Source organism: Cynocephalus volans, chromosome 4 (assembly GCF_027409185.1).
Source record: "Cynocephalus volans isolate mCynVol1 chromosome 4, mCynVol1.pri, whole genome shotgun sequence".
Lineage (NCBI taxonomy): Eukaryota > Metazoa > Chordata > Mammalia > Dermoptera > Cynocephalidae > Cynocephalus > Cynocephalus volans.
The window spans coordinates 3,592,470-3,619,792 of NC_084463.1; the positions used below are offsets into that span (position 1 = coordinate 3,592,470).

At 39.9% G+C, this 27,323-nt stretch overlaps 1 protein-coding gene across 1 annotated transcript in view; it reads right to left on the minus strand.

Annotated features, from left to right (window-relative positions):
• The window catches only part of LOC134375065 (serine-protein kinase ATM-like), a 47,247-nt gene extending 25,147 nt beyond the window's left edge, over positions 1 to 22,100 (minus strand). Inside the window, 8 exon segments of the mRNA XM_063093209.1 lie at positions 696 to 809; positions 1,836 to 2,003; positions 2,479 to 2,713; positions 5,114 to 5,233; positions 6,601 to 6,705; positions 8,047 to 8,195; positions 8,745 to 8,847; positions 21,784 to 22,100. Of these exon segments, the coding sequence (XP_062949279.1) occupies positions 696 to 809; positions 1,836 to 2,003; positions 2,479 to 2,713; positions 5,114 to 5,233; positions 6,601 to 6,705; positions 8,047 to 8,195; positions 8,745 to 8,847; positions 21,784 to 22,100 (1,311 nt within the window).
• Positions 22,101 to 27,323: the final 5,223 nt, after the last annotated feature.

Below are 27,323 nucleotides of genomic sequence, written 5' to 3' on the forward strand. Positions count from 1 at the left end.
TTAAATTACAGTTACAACTACTAAATACATCTTAAAAATCACTCAGATCAAGGTAATACACACACTACAGTTTAACTTATATATACGTAAAAACTACATTATGTGAAGTATATTTTCTTGACTTTTCAAAACAACTTTGACAGTGTGGAAATAACCAAAATAGCTAATATTTGTAAGGAACTGTGCAAAAATAAAGAGCTCTATGAAATTTAAAGAAAATAACATCATGCTTTTCATCTTACACTTATTTAGTGAGGTAACTATTTCCGAAATTAGCCAAACTAAAAGAATGAGGAGAAATAGGAAGATCCAAGTGGGCTAGAGTACTGAAGTCCTAGCCCTTGCTCGTGAGTGGTTGGGCTACAAATGAATAGCAAGGGTTGACTCGCATATTCCTTAATCAGCTATTTTTGTAGATAAATAATTGGAGAAATTATCAGAAACAGCTTGTTGAAAGAGTAACTGGTGGTGGGAGGTAGGGAGAGCAGGGAAGCCATACTTGCATTTACTTTCAAAATAAGTTCCTTCTTTTATAACATTGTTTCATTCTGCAGTAATATATGGAAATATATTGTTCCATTCAGCAGTAATAATATATGGAAAAATAAAACCATACTTTTATTTGCTTTTGAAATACATTTGGTCTTGATAAAAAGATCTAAATAACTAACTTAAGGGTTGCTTCAAAATCTTACCTTTTCTAGATAGGTCTGCATGATGACTGCTGGATTTTCTAAGCAAGTTTCTGCTAACCAGTTGCCACAAACCCTCAGACATTCTGTGTATATAAGTTTTAGGCTGGGATCATTCTGTATAAGAAAAGCAAAATCTAAAAATGTAATTTATTATCACTATACAAAAACATCCTCCCTGTAGGGGAAAAAAGCAGTTTAAGAAGGTTTTTCCTCATCTGCTTTCACCATTCAACTATTTTAACAATTCCAAGTAAACAGTGTATAAAATAATCATTCCCTACTGTTTATTATTATCAGAGCAACTCACATTTATTGAGTACTTATAAATGCCAGGCACGTCCTAATGGCATTATGTATATTAATACATTTAATCCTCATAAGAATCCTATAAAATGAGTATTATTACTACCCCCAAGTTGCAGATTAGAAAACTGAGGTACAAAGAGGGTAGGTAATTCCACACAGCCTACACTGCTAAGCAATATTTAATCATATCATACTGGCACACAGTGCTTTGGTATCATGATGACTTCTTTAATAATACAGGATATCATACAAGCATCTAACATCTAGAAAAGTACAGTAAGTTGATATTCTTCTCTAAGCAAAAATGTGCCTGTGGGACACCACTGCAGCCCAGCCTTGAACACTTCATGATTCCTATAAATGCCTCTACTTTGTAGATGCTAGGGACTATAGCTGAAGGAGCAACACAAGATTGCAATAACCTAACAGGTATTGTTAGATAAAATATTAGATGTGATATCTTCAAAGCATTTGGATTGACAACCTAGTTGTACTAACTTGCTTTTTATTTTCTACTTTTGTTCTCTCATGCATTTCCTCTTTCATTTTTTTTTACTTGCCATTTGAAATTTATAATAGCTATTTCATGTTTATTTCCCACATACCTTTCTCAAATTCTACAGAAAGTTATAAGGTTTAACATTGGGATAAATTAAATGAACCTACCACATAATGGACTGAGAATTGTTACAAATAAGAAAAACAGATAGTTTCTAAACTTCTTTCACAAATACTAATTTTCAAGACTCCTTTTTACAACATCTTGTTCATGAATTAGTAATTTTAAGGCTTTAATATAGTAAAACACTAATTCAGCCAATAAAAAAAATAAACCTCTGTACAACTGGCGTCCAACTTCTTGATCATTTGCTTGAGAATATTCAGGGCAAGACTCTGCTCCTTTTTTGCCCAGAACACTTGTGCTTCCTCCAGTTGCCACTCAGAGACTCCACAACTAGGTGAATTATACTGTTTAATTTGAAATATTGCCCTTTCATGGAGCTGAAATAAAAATGACATAGAAATAAATAGTTTACTATTGCTACTACTACTATTAACAATAATAAGGAAAGCAGCAACTACCATTCACTGAGAACTTCACTATTTGTCAGGGACTGTCTTAAGGACCTCTCTGCCTGCCTTCCATTCTCCTATTCCACATCTGTATGTCTGTCTGTCTGTCTCTATACATATACGTACACAGTATATAAAATTGTTGAATTGTTACTAGTAAGTTAGGTACCTTCTCATTTTATAACAGGAAGTTGAGATTGAGAGAAGATAGGTACCTTGCCCAAGGCTTAAACTCCAGTCTGTCTAATTCCAAAATGGGAAGTCTTAAACAATTAAGTTAGGTAATATTTTAATAGCAATTTCTATCTCTCAATGATATTTCCTTTTCACTCATGCTTTCTGTTTTCTGAGTAATAAAAAGAAAGGTCAAGAGGTGAGATGACATAATTTTAAATCCTATTACCTGGGTATTCTTGAAAGTTCGAGCAAGTATAGAGAGTTCTACAAGGTGCTTGGTGAGAATGTCCTTAAAACATTCTCTTTGGGGATTCTCCATTTCCTTTTCCATCAGAATCTCCAAAATGACTGTGCGTAGAGCCATGATAGGCTCCTGAAAATTAAAATCACTATCCTTGAGAAGCTGGGAGTGTTTCCGCCACTTCATATATACTTCAGAGAGTTGTCCATCTGTGACTGATCTGAAAGCCAAATTAAAGAGTTCTAAACTTCTTTCACAAATACTAGTTTTCAAGACTCCTTTTTACAACATCTTGTTCATGGATTAGTAATTTTAAGGCTTTAATGCAGTAAAACACTAATTCAGCCAATAAAAAAAATAAACCTCTGTACAACTGGCATCCAACTTCTTGATCATAAGCAAATTAGCAAGAGGAATGAAAAATAAATTATGCAGGTTCTTAAGATATAATACAAGCAAGTTCTGTAGCAATAGGACGGGAACTTGTGAATAATCCTAAATATGGACCAAAGTTTATAAAACTACAAAATGCCATGTGATCAGACCTCTAAGAAGTCAGCAGAGAGGCCACAGATGATGAGTACTTTAAAAGATTTTCTTAAAAATACACTTTGACATCACAAAAAGCAGCACTTCTAAATAAATACTCTTAAGAAATGAGAACACATTCATCAGACCTATCATAAAGAATGTCTGTAGGTCTAGTCCTGCTTCAATGCTCCTTGGGATAAATGAGGGTATGCCAGCAAGGAAATTAAGTAAACTCATTCATTAGTTACATACTGGGGATGACTCAGTGCTACTGTCAAAGAAATCACAATCCAGTAAAGGAAAAGCTGGCATCCTGGCAAAGGTTTCATTTACAACATTATTTATTAACAGATTAGAAAATTCACATGGTAAAATTAGTTTATATGAATAGTATGATTCCCAGATGATTAAATTAAGCAATACTGTCCAATCCTTCAGGACTACTATGTTGAGAGAAATAAAGAAATGAAGCAGGGAGACTGATGATGATGAGGAGATGAGTAGGAAATGAAAGCTCTTTTAGTTGCTTGATAGGGAAGGAAAGAGCAACACAAATTCATAGAAACCAAAACTTTAATTCCTCTCAAAATGATCCTATAGCAGCAGGTCTCAAACTTTTTAGTCTCAGGAACCCTTTTACACTCTTACAAATTATTGAAGACCCCAAATAGCTTTCATTTTTTGGATTCTATCTATTGATAATTACCATATTAAAAAGTAAAACTGAAAAAAATCTAAAACATATTACTTTATTTTTTAAAAATAATAAATCTACTATATATCAAAATATCAATTTTGAGGGAAAATAACTATACTTCCCAAAGCAAAACAAAATTTAGTGAGAATGACACTGCTTTGCATTCTCACAAATCTCTTTAATATCCAACTTAATAGAGATAGCTAAATTCTCATCTTTGCATGTGCATTTGGTTTGTTATGATGTGTTGCTTGAAGTAGATAAATAAAATCTAGTCCTAGAGCATAAACATTTGTTCACCAGTTCATCAAACTTTCCCTCTGTGCCTCTTCTTCATATTTCCCTGCCAGAGAGTCAGTACTACTCTTTAGAGGTTTCTTAAGGTACTCTGTTCTTTTCTTAGTGAAGAAATCTTTCTTTCAGTGGAAAAGTTCCTGGATTTCTGGCAGTAGGAACTGCCAATGTACTTATTAATGAAAGCAGAAAGAGGTGTATTCTTTACCTAAGAAACGCCACATTAATGTCTTTGTCTTCTGCTATGCAATTAGAAAAACAAACAAACAAACATTATTTTCTGGCTCTAAAATTTCCTTCTCTTTTCTATTTCCAAAACATATTCCAAGCTTTATTTGTGCATAAAGGTATGGTGATCTTAGTAATTTATACCCTCTTTCTTTCTTCCTATAATAAAAACAATGATTCGGAGTGGCAGGGCTAACAGGGGCGTTAAGAGACCATCAAATATAAATCCCTCATTTTAGAAATGAAGAAACAGAGGCCTAAAGACTTTTTGACTTTATCAGGGTGATAAGATTAGAATTTAGCTTCACAGTATCCGGAATAATCATACTAATCTCATTGTCCAATATTCCTGGATCACTTCCTTCTCACCATTATAAGAGGCAATCTCCCCTAACACCTATTCCAAATTAACTGACATTCACTGTCCAATGAATGTTTACCAAATATTGGTCACCAGTAAAAAACACTGGGCATAAAAGAATGGTCCCCACTTCTAGGGAGCTTCTAGTTTAGTGTGACAGAGTACACGTAAAATGACACTAATGCAATGTAGTGCTAAAACAGAATGGAGTAAAACATGTTATGAAAAAAACATGAGGAAGCAATTTTAGCTGGGGTAGAACAGGGAAAAAGCTGTAAAGAAGAAAGCACAATTAAGGTGAATTTTAAAAACCTGAATTTTTACAAGGAATATTTTTGAAAACGTTTATTTTAAGAAAAGCACAGTTCACTAGGCTAATCAATTTATATCTTGATAAAGGGAAGGAAACACACCTACAACTAGTCTCTATATAGTTTTTATTTTTTAAAGTCACTATTGGTAACAGAAAAGTTGCACTTTAGAATTAATAAGTCATATGAATCACATACCTTGAGAAAAGCTCCCCAATGTTCTCCAGCTCTCCGATGGCCTGCAATCTGCTAAGTGTGGGGTAGAGTGAATACACAGACTCGAGGCTACCCTTACACAACTCTTCCACTTCTTTTACTCTAGTGGCAAAAAGAAAAGGCACTTTGAAAACAAAGAAGAGGTTTTCAGGGAGATAATAGTTCAAATTTGTTGTTAAAGAGTTCTCATCATAGACTTTTTTACTGATCTAATACTAATATTCACAAGAACAGTGAATACAAAATATCAGTGGAAACAAAATAAGCCTTGGAATCACACAGACCTAGATCTAAAACCCAGTTCTGCCACTTATGATTGTGTAACTTTGGGCCTATCACTGAACTTCTCTAAGCCTAAGATTTTTCACCTCCACAGTTATTTCGAAGATTTGAGAACACATATGGAAAGAGTCTAACAAAGTGGCCAGCATATAATGAGCACATAAATAGTAGCAAATATTATTTCTGTAATAAATAGAGGATTTATTAGGTCACTAAATACTGTTAAACAAAAATATGTTACATTTGTTTAGCCTGTTATAGTTAAGTACTTCCTCGTGCATCACTCTCATTTGTGTCTCAAAACAAGCCTGTTAAGTACTGATCATTAGGCACCATTTTATAAATTAGAACACTAACACTAAGAGCGGTAAATGCCATATAACCACTAGAGGAGACAAGATTAAAATTCTCAGGATAGTTATACAGGAAGTGAACAGAGGAGTGGGAATTGCCAAGACTTTCTTGAGGGCTCAGGGTAAAGAACTGATTTGGGATCCGAAGAGAATTTTTTCTGAAGAGAGGGCACAGCATGAAATGTCAATGCCTGACCATAGGCAATCTTTATCCCTTCATCAATGCAATCCTTACGTTGAAATTATTCCTCAAGTTTTGAAAAGAAGCCATGACATTATATGATAAAATACAGTAACTTTATGGAAATCATCAAGTCGAAGGTATACCTGTTCCCCAATGTTCATTGCAGCACTCTTTACAATAGCCAAGAGTTGGAACCAGCCCAAATGTCCATCATCGGATGAGTGGATACGGAAAATGTGGTACATCTACACAATGGAATACTACTCAGCTATAAAAACGAATGAAATACTGCCATTTGCAACAACATGGATGGACCTTGAGAGAATTATATTAAGTGAAACGAGTCAGGCACAGAAAGAGAAATACCACATCTTCTCACTTATTGGTGGGAGCTAAAAATTAATATATAAATTCACACACACACACACACACACACACACACACACACAATGGGGGGGGGAAGAAGATACAACAACCACAATTACTTGAAGTTGATACGACAAGCAAACAGAAAGGACATTGTTGGGGGGGAGGGAGGAGAGGGAGGAGGGAGGGAGGTTTTGGTGATGGGCAACAATAATCAACCACAATGTATATCGACAAAATAAAAGTTAAAAAAAAAATACAATAACTTTGTCTTTTTGTAATACCTGGCATATTTGAGACTTTCATAAAATGTGGAGAATTCTTTGTCTCTTAGAGACTGCAGAGCGTTAAACAATGATTCGTGGTAACTGGTTCCTTCTATATCTTTGCTGTGAGATTTTAAAAATAAAAGAAAAAAATATATTTAAAAACAGAGAATCCTAAGATGCACATGTATAAATAACTTCGCCAAGGGACTAAACTTTTAAACTAAAATTAAGATTTCTCCACTTAAAAAAATGCATTTCTAGAAATTTTGGTAGGAGTCAGAAAGAATTTAAGTTCTTCAAGCAGGGAAAAAGGAATTTTCTCAGATATTTTGCCTGGTTCCAAATATGCTATATTATCATTTATTTATTCAATGAACACCTATTATGTGTAAGGCACTAGGTACCAGGTTCTTGATGAAGGGGATCCATTAATGGACAAAGTCAGATCAGGTCCCCACTCTCACAGAATTTACGCTCTGATTTGCAGAAGATAAACAAAAAAATAAGAAAAATATCAGACAGTGACAAGGGACATGTGGAAAATTAAAATAGGGTAACAGAACAGAATGGGTGGCTGCTTTAGAAAGGGTAGTCAAGAAAGGCCTCTCTGAAAATATGTTATTAAACTAGAGTCTCAGTGAAAAGAAGCCATCTACATGGTAACTGGAGAAAAAACAGAATATACATCTAAAGCCTAGGAACAGCTTGACCTCATCAAAAAACACAGAGGCCTGTGTGACTGAAATAAAACAGGCAAGGGGAAGAACAGTATATGTTGATTTATACAGGCAAGCAGGAACCGGCTTATTTTTAAAACATTTTACTGTATAAGAGCACCTAGCTCTAATTTCATAGCAGTTGTATAGTTTTAAATCTGAAAGGCACTTTAGTAATGAAAAATTTTTTTCTATGAATACAATTAAATGTACAATTAAACATGATTTAATTTTTTAGTGTTTATATCATCAAAAGACTTCACATATATATGAAATCCTTTATTAGATTAGATGTTTGGCTTTTCATTCAGAAAACATGGTGATCTTACATGTAGGTTATAAATGTTATCTTCTTGGGTAACTGAGTTACCTGTATTTTTTTAATAAAAGAAAATGTCATAAAGATAAGCAGTCCTTTGTGTACCATCCAGCCAATAAAAGTGCTATCTGACTGTTTGTAGCAGGGAGTGGAAAGAATACCTAAACTTTTCTTTGAATTCCTCAGTCCAACAGATAGAAGATTATCAAAGGAAAATACTTTTTATATTTCCATTTTCAAAAATATTTGGGGGTGGGGGTAGAGATGTGTTCACTGCTTACTGCTATCTTATTTAAGCACTTAGACATATCTGTAGCTTGCACATCTACAAAACATAAAAAACACAGCTCCTGTTACATTCGTAAAACAATATAAAAACAGTTGTTGTTTAGGGAAGGGGTTAACAAAACTCAGATTTCTTCTTACTTGACAGAACTGCAGTGATCCCACTGCATATTCCTCCATGCTGCTTGGTAATAAAGTTCCTGTAGTTCAGCACAGCACTCTTTATTTTCATGATCTAATCCTTTTAAATAGACAGAAAGAATATGGCAGAGTCCCAAATTCTGCAAAGCCTAAACAAGAGTTATTAAAAAAAAAAAAAAAAAGTAATCAAAGATATCAACAGAAAACTAGCAAAACAGAAGTCACTAAACCTTAAAGATTAACATTAAAAAATTTTAGCTCACAATATTGCTTAAAATCCCAAAATATTGTTTAGTATGACACACAGACAGAGCTCAAAAGTTTCTAATATTTGATGGAAGCTAATGAGCATTAGTCAGTACTAGAAATGATAGCTTCTGGGACCAACTCCAATGCAAACTATGAGAAATAGTTTTCATGAGATTTTCCACGTGAAGCAGTAAGTACATTATCTGGCACACTGTATATACTCAAGACACATTTAGCTGACAAGATTAAGATCAACAGATCCACACTATCTTTTAGGTCAATGATCTGTCTGACTTTCCTCTGTCTTCCTGAGTTTTTAGCCCAATGCCTGAAAAACAGGTAACTTCCAGTCTCATCTCTAGAGTTTATCTAGCTGTATAAGTATTCCACTGAAATAATCTCAGCACTACACTAATGAGGCTTTACCACAGCAGGAAAAAAAATTGTACCTGAATTATTCCTGCTTGTCGAATTGATGAGGAGATTGTTGTCTCAAGGTCATATGTTACTAGGGCTTTCCCCCACATAGCTTCATGGGGGGAAGTTCGTAGTCTATAAGAAAAGATTGTAAAAATGCCTTTGGGTTCTACATGCATGTAACTCCTTCATAAACAGAATCACTACACCGTTATCCAGAAAAATGCAATCTATGGTGTTAGCCACTTTAGATTTTGAGCACCAGAGACATTCCCAGTTTATCTCAGTTAATGCAAGTTTCTTTCTTTTTAAAACAAATTTTATTTTGAAGCAAGTTGCAATTACAGAAAAAAATTCATTTTACTTAACCATTTGAGAGTAAATTGCCAACCTAATGCTCATCACTGCTGAATACTTCCTTGTTTATTTCCTGTAAACAAGGACATTCTCCTACCAAAGGCGAGAAACTGACATCGATACATTTCTGCTGGATACATTTAAGCCCTCTCATCCTCAGACCCATTTAAGTTTTGTCAATTGTCTTTTAGAGTAAAAAGACCCAGTTTGGAATCAAGTATTGCATTTAATTCATATCTCTTGTTTCCTTCCACCTGGAACACTTCCACAGTTTTTCCTTGACTTTCATGCCCTTGCTACTTTTGAAGAACACAGTTATTTTATTCCTGCAGAAGTGAAGCTGAGTTTTTCTCATTGCATCCTACCAGCCAGTGCACAATTTTCACTTGTCCCATTTACCATGTTCACTTGATCGCTTGCTGTAAGGTGGTGTCTGCCAGGCTCCTTCACTGTCAAGTTACTTTTCTATCATTTGTAGTTAATCGGTGTTTAGTTAATAAGCATTTTGTGAGGAGGTATTGAAACTATGTAAATATCCTGTTCCTCATCACATTTTGAATTTATTTATGTCAATAGGGATTCATGGTTTCCTATTTATTTCATTCAATGGGTTATAATTTGTTACTATCGTTATTTATTTTGATATTCAAATTGTCTCAGAGTTGGCCACTGAGGGCCTCTTCAAGCTGGCTCCTGTGTCCTTTTGACCTCATCATTCCTCAAGCATTTCCTTGATTTATGGATCAACAAGATATTCCAGGTCACCCTGTATTTCTCCTACTGCAGCCTTGGAGTCAGCCACTTCTGCAAGAGACCCTGATTTATTTTGGGGGTGAATGGTATTTTAAAACAAGATCTGGGTGCTAGATGTGCTCATTGCTATTGGGCTGTGCTCATTTCTCCTAGGCCAGAGCTAGGGATACACACACACACACACACACACACACACACACACACACACACACACACACCCAGCATATTCATTTCTTTCTTTTTTTTTAATTTAAAGTCTTTGTCTAGTAATATACATACTTCTTTCTGTATCTAAACATATCTATCTATCTACCTATCGTCTACCTATTTATCTTCTATCTGTCAAAAACCATACGGTCACACTGATATTCACAACATCATAGGGTTCAAGCTGGTTTCATTATCCTTAATATATTTATGTATTTGATCAATTTCCTCATTTGTAACCAACCTCCTATCACCTCTGCTCCCTCCTCCCTAGCATGGACATCTCCTCCTCTCATTGGTCCTCTGACCTCCCACGCTGCCTCCATCCCCCTGGGTGGACACCCTCCCCCTCTGTCTAGGCTCCAAACCCCCTCCGCCAGCTGCCATTCCCACCCCCACACATGGTGCCCTTTTCATTCTTCTCGGACTCTGACACTACTTGTTGGGAAGTCCCAATGGATGGACGGAAGGAGGTTCCTTTTAAGGAAGAAAACACCAGATGTAGCTTTAGAAATTTCTGTTGCCTGGGCCTTTGTCTTAAGAGAAGATCATTATAAAGTGTGGGTGAAGTACAGGGGTCACCTGGAATAGTTGAGGGCATGCTAGACCACCATGTAGCCAAACAGACCACAGAAGAGCTAGAACTCGTAAGCATTACATAATTTTAATGTGGATGGCCTCCCAAAGACCATTTTGTCCTTGAGGAAACTAAGGCCTAAGCGTGTTGCTCATGCAAAACTTCTCCCTTGGTTTTGTCCATAAAAGCACAGACTTCCAGAAAAATGTTCTGCTATTTGCTGCTGTACCTTATCTTAAATCCCTAAACTTGCTTCAGTTGGCAAGTTGAACCCCTCTCCCCCTTAAGCCTTGGTGGGAAATTGTCGGTGAGGATCCCTCTGACAACCCCTGTGTGCCTGGAGTAGACAAATTCAGAGGTGGTTGTTCAGTTGAGCACAGCAAAGCCTTGGGAGGAAGCCCTGGACAAACCTCCCCACAGCACACCCCAGATGGCTACTTTTCTGTGACTCTCAAGCCCAGGGAGGCACACACAGGGGTAGCAGCTTCTTTTCTGACCCTCAAGGCTGACACTTTTGCTTCAATGTATTTGGTCATTACTACTTCAGACTGAGGGTGATCCCAGGAATGAGTTTTGACGGAATCTGAGAAACCATGTGAGAAGTAAAAGAATAATTAAATCACATATTTAGAGGGAAAAATATTATTGATGAAAAGGGCACAGAAACATTTCAAGGGTAGTCTGAAATTTAGAATACGGCTGTTGATGGGACTTAAGGACAGGTGAGGAACGGGGCATAAGGTAAACTATTGCAGGTGAAAAGAGGAAGCAAAAAAATTCAAAAAAAATTTTTTTAAAGAGTAAGCGAATTTTTTGGATACATAAACCTGTCAAAAATCCATTAAATGCCTGTTGCAGTTCAGGAACAAAGAGTAGGGAGTCACCGTGAGTGTGTGGCTCCTAATAGAAGTAAGGACAGAGAGTCAGGCATAGGACAGGCCTGGGCTAAGGCATCTGTACACTCCAGTGCGACTCCAGTCATCTCAGAGGGAACAGGAAGGAAAAATAGGTGAACAGGGTGTTTTCCAGAAAACAAGTGGAAGAAAGAATTTAAATGAAAGGACTGAAGCTTGTTTATAATCTACACGAAAGACAATTAGAGCGTGTGGCTACTGGATAGCCAGAAACTAGGTTTTACCTGTTTTTTAGTTTTACAAATATTGTTTATAAGTTATTAATATTTTTATTTAAAAAGTACATATATGTTGTAAAAATTTTATTTTAAAAAAAATTTTTTTAAACTTTATTTTATTTATTGAATCAAAATCGATTATACATTTTTGGGGTTGAACATTGAGATATGTTGATTAAATCAATATTACTAGCATATATATTGTTACAAATCATAATTATTCTTTATGCCCCTTGTCCAACCTCTCCCCTTCCCTATTCCTTTCCCCTCCCCCCTCTAATTACCCTAGATTTCTTCTCTCCTTCTGAAAGAATAATGGTTACTCTGTTAACTTGTTACCTAGATGATCTGTCCAGTGCTGACAGATGTGATCAGGTCCCCCAATATTATCATAGAGCAGATGCTTCTTCTGTCACTCTGAAATGGGTTTTGTGGAAAGAGACATCCTCTTCTTTTCTTTGTCTCTGCTGGTGACTCTTCTTATGTGAATGCACTCCAGTGTGTGGTGGACCATCTGCGTGGTGGCTGTGCCATCTATCTGCTTTTGCAGCAGCCATGATTATTGTGGTGGCTGTGGTGGGCCACCCACGTGGGGGTGCTGTTTTTGGCATGCTCCTTGGCACTGGTGGTATGCCTGGTTTGGGGGTATGTTTGGTCCCCTTCTCCATGCCTCTGGTCCCTGGGCAGGCCCCAAGGTTCTGGTACCCATGTGCCTGATTGTGGGAGAGGGGTCCAGTTCCCTTCTCTATGTCCCAGGTCCCTGGGCGGGCCCCAAGGTACCGGCACAGTGTGCCTGGTTGTGGGAGGAGGCTCTGGTACCTTTTTCCATGCCTCGGGTACCCAGGTGGGCCCCAAGGTGCTGGCATTTTGTGCCTGGTGTGGGAGGAGGGTCCAGTCCCCTTCTGCATGCCTCTGGGCGGGGTGGGCCCCGAGGTGCTGGCACGGTGTCCCTGGTTGTATGAGAGAGGTCCGTTCCCTTCTCCTTGCCTTGGTTCCCCTGGCGGGCCCTGAAGCGCTGGCTCAGTGTGTCCGGTTGTGGGAGAGAGGTCTGTTCCCTTCTCCTTGCCTCAGGTCCCCAGGCAGGTCCCAAGGTGTAAAAATTTTAATTACAGATCTTTATTTTGATCCCTTAATTGCAGTTCCCAAATCCTCAAACTTTGAAAACTGAAGTTTAAAAAAAAAATTTTTTTTTAAGTTTTCTTAAAAAAGAAAATATTAAAGTGTGGATGAAGTACATGGGTTATTTGGAAGTGTTGAAGGGACATGCTAGACTAATAATGCAGTCAAAGGGATGACGAAAGAGCCAGAACTCTGAAGAATTAGAGAATTTCAGATGTGGGTGGGTACTCTACAAAGAACTCACAAAACCTGGCCTGAACTGACATGAGGCTGTTTTTGTTTTTATTTTTTCCATTTAGTTTGATTATTTTTTCTGCTGCAGAATTATTAATATGTTTGATTGTGGGCAGCTTTTTGACTCTCCTTTGAAATATACTCTATTTCCTGTTCCTACAGAAACAGCCCTTTGGAGGGGCGTTTTCTCTTCCCTCGTTTTTGGCTTAAAGGAGATGTTTCCAGTATCCCAGAATTGTGCCCCAAGATGGGATTGGAATTGAACAGGTGCTTAGTGGAATGCAACAAAAAGAGCAAGGATAAATTGCCATGTTCTGGATCATTCCCCACTTGCCTTCTTTTATAATTCTAATTCTTTAGTCTTCATTTAGCATTCAGTGGAGAACTCCTGAGTGAGTAAAAGAATTCTTTCCCACCCAGAACTTTTTCCCATCCAGAAATAGTAAATCATTTTACATATGTATTATTAATATAACCTCTGCATCACTTGCCACATGGGCTCCCTGCCCATGCTTCCTAGGACCCTTCTTTGCACATGGGAATTGTCACCTGCCTGAACCTTGAAGTGTTCTTCTCCCTCCCATGACACTTCTTCTGAGTATGCTAGCACAGGGAAGATCAAGATATGAAAATGATAAAATATATAGCACACATGTGAATGAATCTACACACAACACATTGAATGAGATAATGCAAATAATACATGTAGCACATTTCCTGGCATTCTATTAAGACTCCATAACTGTGCATCATCATTATTATTATAGGTATTATTGCTTTTATGCCCAGATTCTCCAGGCAGCCTTTGCCATTTTCCCATGTTCGTGTACTTCAGTAGTGACTCTGGGCTCATTCAGTGCTTTCTGGTGCTTATTGCTTGGGCCAAAGCAAATGGAGCTCCCCCATGCTCCTGGAACTCCATGAAGCAGGCTGATTTCCAACATTTCTAGGTCTCACCCTGCATTGCATTGTTACCCAGGTAAGTGGCACAATCCCTCCTGAAGGGCTGTTGGTTTTATACAGTGAGAATTTAGAGGTAGAAAAGCCTCCCAGATTTCTCCCAGAAGAGTGCCACATTCCCTTTCCAGAGAGCATCACACTATTATCTCCTTTTTTTTTTTGTCTCTTCCAAGAAAGCCCACCTTTCCCATCCCACAAGAGAAAAACAATCCTAACTGTGAGATCACCCCCACACATTCCAAATTTGGCTGCCTTCTTACTCTCCCAACAGCAAACTCAAAAAATTACACCTTTGTTCTCAGGGGATAATTTATATAACCCATGCATTATTTAGCTTTTTAACCCATACAGAGTCTTTATACATTTTATTTTTCAGTATTATATTATCAAGCAATATTCCTTGCAGATGAATTGGAAAATATATGTGAGTTGCCATAAATGAAAAAAGAAAAAGAAAATTATTTATAATCTCAAACCCCAGGCATATTAATTGTTAGCATGTTAATGCATGGACTTCCATATTCCTGTTCTTGGGATGAGATTATTGTGTACATATCATTTTTTAAATTAATTTAAAATTTTTAATTTAAAAGATTTTTTAAAATTTTGTATGTTAATAAATAAAATTTGATAGAATTCTAACACTGAGGTCTAATTACAGGAGAGAGGAGGTATTGTTACTAGCAAATAGTCTTACAGTTGATTCATCAGCATCCACATAGAATCTAAAATTAGACAATGTCACTACAGCAGAGAGGCCTTGTTGAATGAATTAATGAAGAGCTCACACCACAATCTGTGATTATTTTCTAGCTCATTTATTTGCTATCTGCCTTGGGTTGAATGTCCCCCCAAAACTTAGTCCCCACTGTGACAGTGTAAAGAGGGTGGGAAATCCTATTATGATAATTGAAAGGTGAGGCCTTGAAGATTAGTTTGTAGGATCATGCCATAGTGAGTAGATTAAAAATGGTGGTCAAGGGCATGGTTCTGAGGGCTTTAAAAGAGGAGAGGAGGAGAGTCTTTCTTTTTCTTTACTCTGCCATTTTTGTAAAGTGATGCCCTGCTGTCACTGAAGTCACCATCAAAGAAAGCCTTTTCCAGATGTGTTCCCAGGACTTTGGACTTCCAGCCTCTGAAGCTGTAAGCATAAATTTCGTTTTCTTACGAAGTACCCAGTTCCAGATATTTTGTTATAAGTAACAGAAACGGACTAATACAGCAAATTGTTACCAGAGAAGTGGAGTGTTGCTTATGACAAATACTCAAAAATGTGGAAGCAGCTTTGGAACGGGGTGTTGAGAAGAGGCTGGAGGAATTTGGAGGAACAGGCTAGAAAAAGCCTACATGCTAGTGAAAGTTTAGAAGACAAGAAAACCAAGGAAAGTTTGGAATGTTTTAGAGATTGGTTAAATGGTAGTGACGAGAGTACTGATAGAAAAATGGACTGTAAAGGACATTTGGAGAAGGTCTCAGATAGAAATGAGAAGGAGCTTTTTTGAAACTGGGGCAAAGATCAACCTTGCTGTGAACTGGCGAGGAACTTGGCTGCATTGTGTCCGTGCCCAAGGACTTTGTGGAAGTTGGAACTTAAGAGTTGTGAACTAGAATATTTGATGGAAGAGTTATCTAAGCAGCAAAGCATTTAGGAAGCTGCATGGCTACTTGCAACAGCTTATGCTGAGTTATGGCAGCAAAGGCATGACATAAAGCCAGAATTTAAAATGGAAGCAGAGCATAAAGATTTGGAAAATTTGCAGCCTGGCCATGTGGTAGAGAAGCAGAGAGCATTTTCAGAAGAAAAATGCTATGACACTAAGAAGTTTAGTACAAAAGAAAGGGATTATCAAAAGGAGAAAAAGGCCCTGAAGGCATTGCAGAAGCCTTTGGGGCCAACCCTTCCATTTCAGGCCCAAAAGGAGACAGAATGGTCTTGTGGAGCAGTCCTGAGGCACCCCCCACAGACTCACTGCCCAGGGCCACTTCAGGAAGCTGCTTCCAGCACCAGCACCCCAGCTGCTTTGGCTGCTCCAGCTGTGGCTAAATTGGCCCAGGTGTGGCTGGACCCACAACTTTGGAAGATATAAGCTGGAAGCCTTGGCAGCATCCACATGGTGTTAAGTCTTCAGCCTGGCAGAATGCCAGAGCTGTGGAGGCTTGGGAGCTTCCACCCTAATATCAGAGGATGTATGGGACAACCTGAGGACCCAGGAGGAGATCTGTTGCAGGCTATCTGCATAGCCTTCACTAGAGCAATGCTGAGTGGAAACATGGCGTTGGAGTTGCAGCAGAAAAACCCCAACAGCACCATGCCCAGTGGAACCATGAGGGTGGGACTGCCATGGAGACCCCAGACCTGTGGAGTGACCAGCGTGTAACATCAGCCTGTGAGAGCTGAAGCATCACCTGAGACCAGGAAAGCCCTAGGAGCAGAGCTGCTCAAGAACTTGGGGACCCAACCCCAACACCAGCAAGTAGAGGACATGGAACATGGAGTCAAGGTACCTGATTCACTAGCTTTGAGAATTAATACCGGCCCAGCTGGATTTCAGACTTGTTTGAGACCCGTTACCCCTTTTTCTTGGCCTATTTCTCTCTTTGGCAATGGCAATATGTACCCTGTGTTTGTCCCACCATTGCATCTTGGCAATAGAAAACTTGTTTCGATTTCACAGATGGGAGTTTGAATTTTGGAGTTTTGAGTTGAACCAAGATTTGGGGGATGAAATGAGTGTATTTGTATGTGAAAAGGACATGAGTTTTGGGGGGCTGGGTGGAATGCCTTGAGTTGAATGTCTCCCCCAAAACTTACTCTCCTGTGCGACAGTGTAAAGAGGGTTGAAAATCCTGTTATGGTAATTGAAAGGTGGGGTCTTGAAGAGGTGATTGGATTTTAGGACCATGCTGCATTGAATGGATTAAAAATGGTGGTTGGGGGCATGGTTCTGAGGGCTTTAAAAGAGAGAGGGGAGTCTTCCTCTCTGCTCCCTGACTTTTGTAATTTGATACTTTGCTGTCACTGAAGTCACTACCGAAGAAAGCTTTCACCAGATGTATTCCCTGGACTTTGGACTTCCAGCCTCTGAAACTATAAGCAATAAATTTCATTTTCTTATGAAGTACCTAGTTCCAGGTATTTTGTTATAAGCAACAGAAATGGACTAATAATACACTAATACGCCATCTTTGGGGGGTTATTTTGGTGGTTGGCTGGTACAGGGATTTAAATCCCTGGCCTTGGTTTTATAACACTGTATTCTAACCAACTGAGCTAACCAGTCAGCTCTTATTTGCTAGCTTGTTAATTGTCTATCATTCCTTACTATAATGTAATCACAACACCCGACACATAATAGGTCCTCGAAAATATTTTTCAATAAGTGAATAAGTGAATTACTAAATTCATATCTTCACTTGATGTCACTATAACCAAATGGATTGTGGCAGAGACAACGTTCACCAAATCTTCATGTTCTCTATGTTTCCCAGCATCCCTTGCAGAGAGTTTGTGGCCATGTGTCAAGTTCTGGCCAATGGGCTGTGAGTGGCAGTAGCCTGTGTTATTTCTGGGCTGGGGCAATTAATAGCTACTATGTTTCCAGCATCTCCTCCTTTCCCTGACTCAGGACCTTGGAGACCAGGTGTTTCAGCTGATGTAGGTACACAGTGGAAGAGACATCTAGACCACATCAGACTATGTAAGTGAGGAAGAAAGCTTTTTTGAGTTAAGTCACTGATATTTTAGAGTTTGCCTTTTTGGAACACACTGAAACATAACCAAGACTATTCTGACAAGTACAGGTATAAAACTAGAATTAGAAATTTGCTCTTTGGCCGTAGAATTGATCAAATTTAATTGACACGAACAGGATAAGCCTATGATTTTAACCTCATGGTTTTATTTGTTTGCTTGTTTTAAAAACCCCGAAGTGCTTGGATGAAAGCAAAGGAAATAAAACCTGAAAATATTCTGAATATAAATTAGATTTTTTCATATTTGTCATGGGTTTGAAATGAAATATTTTAATTTAGTATGCTATCTAGATCGTTTCTATTGTAAATCCTAATTTCACTGAACCCATAGGTTGTTTATAATTTCTAAACAGGAATAATTCCCTTAGAGCTGTAATAAGGAAAAAATATCTGTGTTCTTGGGGTGTCATATTTTTAGGCTGACAGCTGCAGTGATGGCAAGTAGGAGGAACAGAGAGAGTGATTGGTCTGCTGGGGTCAATCATTTACCTCTTTCAACCAAACTTTCTCAGTTCATGGCTATAGTCACTCAGTAATTTATTCATGGGCCCTAGCCCAAAAAATATACATAACATTTCAGGTTATTAAGTAGTTAGGTCCAAATAAATTAGTGAGAGAGTTTGTACAGTGCCTGACAGATGTCACCTTGTTTCTCACAAATATTTAAGACCTTCTTCAGGGCCCATTTGATTCACTGCAATGACCCAGGGCATCTTAGCACACAGACCTTTTTGATTTAGTATTTGTGAGATATGAGGAGCTCTATCTTTTGAGCAGTTCATAGACTGCTAGCCTTTATGAGCCTCTGTTTTGTTATAGAAAAATCTGAAGACCTACTCATATCAAAAGGTAATAGCTTGAGCTTCACATGAAATTTGGAGTATCATAGTTACTGTTCTGTGTATTTCATGATTGAGGGAAAGAAGAAGTCACCAGAGTAAGTTATAACAGGCAAGGGTCACTTGACAAAAGAGTGGAGTGGGCAGGTCAGTTGCTGATAATTTCCATCCTCTATTTTTTGGCTTCTAGGAGTCCATTCTCCTGTGGGTTTCCTGTAACCTCTCTGGATAATCCTTCACAGTTTCTTTGATCAGCAGATCATTGCTATGTAGCTTTTTAAAAAATTAATTATTATTTTTTTTACATTCTAAGATATTGTGGAGCAGTAGGAGGGGGACTGATTGGGGATCGTGGGGCATGGCTGGCCCACAGCTGGCTCCTTTGCTGGCCTGGGTGTGGAGGGTGGGGGCATGTGGCTGAGGCCCTCAGCACCCCACATCTCAGGAGCCTGGAGGGCTTCTGCAGAGACTTGGTTGTCACTGGACTGGATGTGGGTATTGGTGGGGTGTGGCTCTTCTAGGTTTTATAGGTTTCCTTGGTGGTGTTAGACCTTTACTGGTTAATATCGGAACTTTGTCTCTGATCTGTGGGTATTTTGTTTTTTCTTTCAGTTCTGTGTTGGATTATTCACTGTTCCCACCACTTAAACTGTGTACTGGAACTAATTTGCTATCTTTTGGTTAGGTCTAAAATGGGGGATCTTCCTGTGGGAACTAGCGTTTGAGCCTTGTGGCTGAGCTAAATAGCTGCTTCACTGCTGATTCTCTGGGGAAGGCTTTTTGTGCAACTCAGGTTTTAGTTGTTGACCTTGTATGTACTTATGGGTCTTGTGAGATCTGGTACACCTGCGTTGTGTGGAAACTGGTCTGGGCCTGAGTCTTTTCAGCAAACTGCACCCCTGCAGATGTGTATTCCTGACCAGTCTCCACTGAGTGGGCATGTGGTGATTGGAGGGCAGATCAGCTGTCCATGCTGTGTCCCAATGTTCCCCTGGTGGTGCATCTCCCCCACCTCCTGCTCTCCAAACACTTCCCATAGGACGGGCCATGTTCCTGTCCCTTGCAGTGACTCTCTGGCCTCTGAGTGGCTCCTTTTTTCTGTTGTCTGTGGCCCCTCACTCCTATGTGGGTCCAAAGGAATCCTGTCAGTGGTCATGCTGGACTGGGGGCCACCAAGTCCCTCTTCTTCCCTGCAGCCTCCAAGCAACTTCATATGAAGGGCGCAGCAGCAGCTTTTGCCAGCTCCTGCTCCATGTGCTCAGCAGCCTCAGCCTGGAAGCAGCCAGGGTTCAAAACAGTCAGAGCAGTCCTTTCTTTCTCTCATCGTGTCATCTCCTGCCACTCCATGGGTCTCTCCTCCTTTTCCCCTGAGCTCTAGCGGTCCCAGCTTTGCTGTCTTTTCTTTTTAATAGTTGTGAGTTGGTCGATTGTGGGAGAGAGTGATGCTGGGGGCCATCTATTTCACCATCTTGGTTCTCCTCTGTTGCTATGGAGCTTTTAATTGTTGACATCCCCCAAATCTTAGACCTCAATTTCCATTATAGTCTGTGAGCAGATGACTCCCAAAACTTAACATTTTTTTCTTCTTACTTGTGTTTCCCTTTTAAAATGTCCCCAGTCCTTCAGTAAAAGAAAGTCAGTCTTGATAGCCAGGTGTAGAGATCTTGGAGAGACAGAAAGACTGGGCAGTCAAGTGCTCTCTTGGATTCCTTTCCCTCAGGTCCCATAAAGAGAAGCTGGATCCTATGAGAGGAATACAGGTGTGGGGGGCCAGGAGGTGACCAGCAGCACAGTGACGGGGGGCCCAAGGTGAAGCAGGACCTGATGGAGGAGACATGTGAAACCCACAGATAGCATTTGGGGAGACAGAGTGGAGAAACTTGGGAGAATCACCTGGGAGATTATTTAAATGCCAGTGCACCCCCATGAAATAATCAAAACAGATTTGGCCTAAATCACTGCTGGTTCTGAGATGAAGAGATTAAGACCAGTAGAAAAATCAGAGGACAGTTTTGTCACAAGGATTGGTCTACACAGAAGAAAGTGGTGCCCAACTGTCCCAATTTGTCAGGGACTAAGGGGATACCTCGGACATGAGATTTTTCACTGGTTAAATCTGGGATAGTCTTGGGCAAACCAGGACAAATTGGTTACCTTAGCAGGGGCTGACCATGTCCACAGTGGCAGCTAGCACAGCAAGGCTGCTGTTCTGATTTATGATAGGAAGCAGGGCTGGCTTCACAGGGGTGGGACTAGTGCGGTGCAGTCAAAAGGCCCTGTATTCAGAAGGGGTTGTGCTTGGTTTAATGCTCTGCTGTTCATCACTTGAAATTCTTAATAATTTTGAACAAAGGGCCCCTCATTTTCATTTTGTTCTAGGTCCTGCAATTTACATAGCTGGTCCACAAATTGTGGAGGAAGGGAGCTGGGTTTCTGCTTTTACTCCTATGTGGCCTGACAAGAAACAAGTTCTTTCCCCATCTCTCTCCGCCCGCCCTCCCATTTCTTCCCTCCTTCTCTCCCCATCTCCTCTCTTGCCCTCTCTGCTCTTCTCTTCCTGGTTTAAGGAAAACCTATGCAAGGCATTGCTTTATCCATTTAATTTTTAAAAGACCACGCTGTCTTCTCATAAGTGTTAGTGTTTAAAATAAACTGGTTTCAAATGCAGCCTGGATATTTCTCCCAGCAAGAAAAAGTGAGCAGGAGAAGGAACAGTATTTGGAAAAGATTAAAAAAGTGTGGCAGAAATATCAGCTGAAGAGTCTGCAGGCAGTCACCGGGACAAGTCACACATAACTCTGGATCAAAGAGAAAACCCTCAGCAAAGATGAAAGGGGTGATAATTTTAAGTTGAGAGAGAGCGTTTTACAGCAGAGGTGATAATAACAGGCACTTTGCATGAACAGGAGCGTTACATTGGGGAGGTGGGGTGGTGGCCTGGCGTGTGTCCATCCCCAAATCTCCCCCAAAGCGCTATGCTATGGGAATTTTAATTGTCTCTAGGTTATTTCTGCTTTCCCTCTTGGATGTTACAATCACGCTTTTCAAACAAAGGGTGTCTTAGTATACTATTTACCTATGCGTTTGTCATTTTAAATGTGGGACATAAGGAGCACAGGTGACTGTGCGCAGAGAGGGGCCGTAACTCTGAATCTGGAGTGGTAGCTGGTGGCTGAGCTGGATATAAGGTCACCTTGGGGAACTGGCTGGGCCCTGCTGTGTCCTCACCCTGACAACGCCTCCTGCGGAGGGAGGTCCCCGAGGATCCGGTGGGCGGGCCTAGGAGGGCGCCGCCAGCGCCAGGGACGAGCGCTGTGCCCGCTGCGGGGACGCGGGGGACCTCCCTCGCCGTTCGGGGCAGCAGGACGCGGGCACCGCAGCTTACAAAGGTGGCTGGAGCAGGGCCCGCGGTGGAAAACGCACGCCCGTTGAGGTTTCCGATGTATTCTTCTCCCATCTTGCATGGGTGTGATGTCAAAGTCTGGGGTTGAGGCTCGGGAAAGCGAGCTGGAGACGGATGCAGGGATTCTGCCCCAGGTGCGGAAGGATGCTCACCCCCTGGGGCCTCTCTTCCCCCAGCCCTTGCATGCAGGTAACAAATAGGGTTAAGAATCGCTCTGTGAAGGTGTGGGCAAAGCATTCTGGACAAAGTGTACTGTAAATACAAATGACCTGTATGACCGGGCTGGAAAGGATAATTTTTAAAGTTTAGAGAACTTGGAAGTCTGCATGTGTTTGGCTCCCCAGTTGTATTAAACTAAGTGATGAATGACTTCCAGGCAATGAGGCAAAAGGTGAAAGAGATTTCTAAGTGGCTGCCAGTATGTCCAGAGGAGGACACCAAACCCGGGTGCCCCTACTGCTTTCTTGCTGAAATGCCCTTATATAGTAAAAGTTGCTCTGCTTTAACAATTTTAAAACGCAGAAAAGAGTTTCTGATAAATGACTTAAAAATTATTGTGCATATCCAGGCAGTTCTAGAAGTAACTTTTATGAAATAGTATACATTTTAAAAAATTGTTGGGCTGTCTGTGACGTCAACTCAAGTCTGTTTGGGAAAACAGACTACTACATATAATTGCGTGTTACAGTAAAACTTTCCCAGCAAGGTACATATTTGAAATATTTAAGGAAATGATGACAAAAGTCAATTTTTTCAAACTCACCACTAAATAATGACAAAATTTTGTGAAAGATAGAGGTAGTCGAAATGATTGCTGCGTGGTGAATATTTAATTTCAAAAGATATGCATGTATTTATTTTGTTCTCTATTAAAACACAGGATCTTAAGATTTCGTTTTCTAGACTGGATATGACAGATATACTGAATAGTCCACAAGAGGGCAGTATTTGACAAGGGTTTGATAAAAATATATACATAGAAATCACATTTCATTTGTTTTATTTAAAAATGACATTAGTAGAAAGTACTTCCTTCCATCAACACAACGGAAGCTATGCATGCTTGGCTTCCACATGGGGTAAATAGTTCTTCAAGCAGCATATCTAAGTTGGGAAGGGTGTGTTTGTTTTAGTTTTCAAGATGAAAGAAGCAATCAAAGGAAGTAAAAATGATTTAGGAAGTACTTTACAAGCCCTGGATTGATCCCATTGGCTTGCTAAAAAGGAGTCTGGTTGTTTTAACTCAATCTCCAAAACCCTGTTTACCCTCCCTAGGAAACCATCCAAATTTGGCTGCATTCCATATGCTAGAAAAAGCTCGGAGACAGAGCCAACTGCGGGTTTGACTGAGGTGGCAGAACAGCAGGAGGCGAGGCTTCAGGCTGGTTTCCAGGGGCCAGAGGCATCGTAGCCACACCTGCAGGGTGGTAGTGACTGGGAGGGGGTCGGGACTTATGCTTGGCCCGTCCATAGAAGGTTATCAATAAATGTTGCTCTCTCACTTGTGCACTTGGTGTGCAATTATGTCCTGCCCATAGTGTTGCTTAACTTTTGTTTGTTGTATTTACAATAAAGAAAGATTGAAGAAACACATACACATGGTAAACAAACTACAAGATGGTGTATGATTAAAAATGTCTTTCTGACCCCCTATACCAGACCCACTCTCCACCAGCAATGATTTTTTTTGTATATCATTCAAAAAATAACCATGCACAACATGCCTATATAGGCACATGTACATCCCATACAAATTTTATACAGATGGGAGCAAAATATATAGACAATAGTCTATGCCTTGCTTGTTTTGTTCAACACTGCATCTTGGAAGCCTTCCTGTGTCTTATGGCTTAACTTTTCCTATGTTATTTCCTCAGTGAGACATATTTCTCCAATGCAGGAACTTTATTTTTTCTTTTCCCCTTTGCTTCACAGTGTCAGTGAAAGTACCTATTAACACACTAGGTGTTTAATAACCATTTTGGGATTGATTGGCTAGCCTGTTCCTGGCAAGATGGGGCAAGGAGGAAGGAAGGGTTGTATCACATTGAAAATTTGTTTTGCTCATTTCCAAAAAATTGTCTAGTATTTTTCTTAGCCTCTGATGCTTGAACTTGACTGCAAATTCTTGCAGTATTTTGACTTGTGGGTTGTCCCAGATTTTCTCATTTGTCATTTAATGGTGAGCTATGCCTTTGGATTGTCAGGTCTTCCTAATTTCTTTATTAAGGACTAGATGCTCTGTAAAATTGGGGCATGAAGGGATCCTCAGAAGCCAAAGATGACATTCATATAAGTCTAGTGGTTCCATACTCTATACTCCTGACAATTATATGTATAACTGAATATAGAATAGACTATATATATATATATATATATATATATATATATATATACTTTATTTTAAAGATTGTGTATTAGGATAGTCGGAATCACATACAAAATTCTTAGTACTTTTTACACAGTATACTTTGTTTAGCTTTTATATATAATTTGATAAACCTCTTTTTGTTTCCAAAAGATCTATGCATTTTGTCATTTAGAAATAATCCTACCTGGAGACTTGATTGTCTCTCAAACTCTTTTCAAGTTCTTCAATAGTTCTAACCGTGAGTTATGACCATTTCCTACTGAATAAAGGCTAAGTTTCTTAGTTTGAGACAAGATCATAGTGAATCTGGAATGTCTATTCCTGCCGAGGACCTGTGTGTCATCAAATAGACTGTTTCCCAAATGTTCCCTCACTTTCTTGCCTCTGGGCCTTTTTCTCCTTGTTTGCCCTCAGAAGTTCCATCAGTGTCTTCAGGTGCAACTTCAATGCTACCATTTGTATTCAAGCCAGTGGACTTAGAGGGTACACTGTGTGCACAGACGCGTCCATGTGCATAGTGCAAGTTTCTCAGGAAACAACACGGATAAGGCACGGTTCCTTCCCTGCAGCATCTCTGTAGGTAATGGGGACCACAGCCATTTGGGCAGTGCTTCAATGGAGGCCTCAATGTGCTGTGGGAGAAGACAGAGGGAGCGATTAGTTAGTACTGGGGATTAATTTGTGGTTTCCCAGAGGTAATGCTTGAGTTGGTTTTTCAAGAGTTTGAAGGCCTTGGTTGGCCAGATGCCATCAGAGGAAGGATATTCCAGGTCTGAACAAAGACCTAACGATGACGGCAAACAGTCTGTGTCTAAAGGGTGGTTGTGTGTGTGCAAGAGGCTGGAAACAGACCATGTTTAGATTCTGAAGAGCCCTGATGCCATGCTCAGGAGTTTGGAATAGAAAGCCGTGGAAGAATTCCATGTAAGGGATATTGGATGGATGATGATTGTGTTAATCAAAACAGGGAACATAAGGTGTCCAGGCAGGAAGGGAGGAGAGGACTATGTGTGTCCCATACATCCTGAGTTTAGGGTACATCGGAGACTTCTCACTGGAGATTTCTAATTAGATTTGGGGAGCTCAGAGGAGTCAGAAATGGGGATGTGTGAGTAAAAGGTTAACAAAGCATTTTTCCTTCTCTATGAAAAAAACTGATCTTGAGCTAACTTTCTAGCCCCTATTGCCTGGAAACCTGCCAGAAGTGCTTGCTAGCTGTGCTACCAGGCAGCACTGCTTGTGGTGCAGACTGAGAGGACCATGTATGATTATAACTGTGTGGTGAGAAGGCACTGCTTTGGGCTTCTTGAGCACAGTGACTGTTAACGGCCACTCCCCTTGCTGAGACCTGGAAGCTGTGGCCCCAGAAGGGACTGCTACAGTAGAAATGGTTCCTGGTGTGTGGGGGCCAGGGCGGCCCTCACACCCACCTGCTGTCCTCAGGCCTTCCTCTCTGACCTGAGGCTCAGACCTTTCACACTAGCCCCTGGTCTCCTGCGAGCTCCCTGCTGGTGTGCCATTTCCTGCTCCACTCCTCAAGCAAAGCCACTGCCAGGTGAGACTTCTTGGATTCTGTAAGTGTACCCAGCTGAGCCTTAGACTACCAAGAGTGGACACTGCAGGAAGTAAGTTTTGGATTTATTTATATGTGACAGGCAAAAAGAAAAAAGAAAAAAAGATTTCTTCTCTTCCTACCCATAAAAGAGGCTATTCTGGCTTTGTGTGATCAACTTTTTCCTCTGTTGACCTCCTCCGGTGAGCCAAGCCTATGTCCTTAGCATTAGCACAGTCAGTGCTGGTCACACAGCAGGTGATGTTCAGTCAATAATTGTTGCATAACTGATCTCAATAAATATTTGTTGATTACCTTCCGTATTTCAAGTACTGTGCTAGTGGCTAGGCTACAAATATGTGTCAATATATCTCTTTCCTCAAGAATTCACATTCTATTAGACAGACAACACTTAGGAAGAATTTTGTCACAATCATGAAAGGGGGAATGATGAATGAATGAATGGCTCCCGAGGTTTATTATGGTAAAGTAGCAAAAGTGAACCGTCAATCAGGACCTACTTTATAAAGTATGCCTTTGTTACTTCTCTTCAAGGTTATATTTAAATTCCCAAATTTTCCTCTCTCTCTCTCCCTACCAACTAATCACCACCATCATCATTGTCATCATCATTTTCATTGTCATTGTTGGCATCATCAGCATCATAGTTAGCACTTATTGAACACATATTATTTGCCAGGAACTGTGCTAAGTCCTTTATTCAGACTATCAGAGTGATTCCTCATACAGCCCTCTGAGGTAATTACAAAGTTATCCCCATTTTCCAAGTAAGAACTTAACTAAGTTGGCGGAACCAGAATTCAAAATTGGGAGTCTGACCCCACAGCCCACCCTCCTAATCACTCTGCCAACCAACTCTTGTTGCCATCATCTCGGGGATATCTAGATGGCCTGTGAGATGTATGCTAGGCATTGATTTGTTGGGGCCATAAGAAGGGCAAAACTTGGTGCAGGGGCCGGCCCGTGGCTCACTTGGGAGAGAGCGGTACTGATAACACCGAGGCCACGGGTTCAGATCCCATTAAGGGATGGCCAGTTGGCTCACTTGGGAGAGCGTGGTGCTGACAACACCAAGTCAAGGGTTAAAATCCCCTTACTGGTCATCTTTAGAAAAAAAAAAAAAGAGCAAAGCTAAGTCTTTCAAATGCCTGGAAATAAAGTGGATTATTCTTCAAATGTTTCATACGTATGGTGGATTTAGGACGGGTGTTGTAAAAATGTCTAGTTTTCATTTACAAATATGCTAAGTGAGAAATCACAAAATGTTCTTCCTCATACAGGATTTTAAAAACACACATGAACAAACAGAACGTTGGATCTAAAATCAGCGATC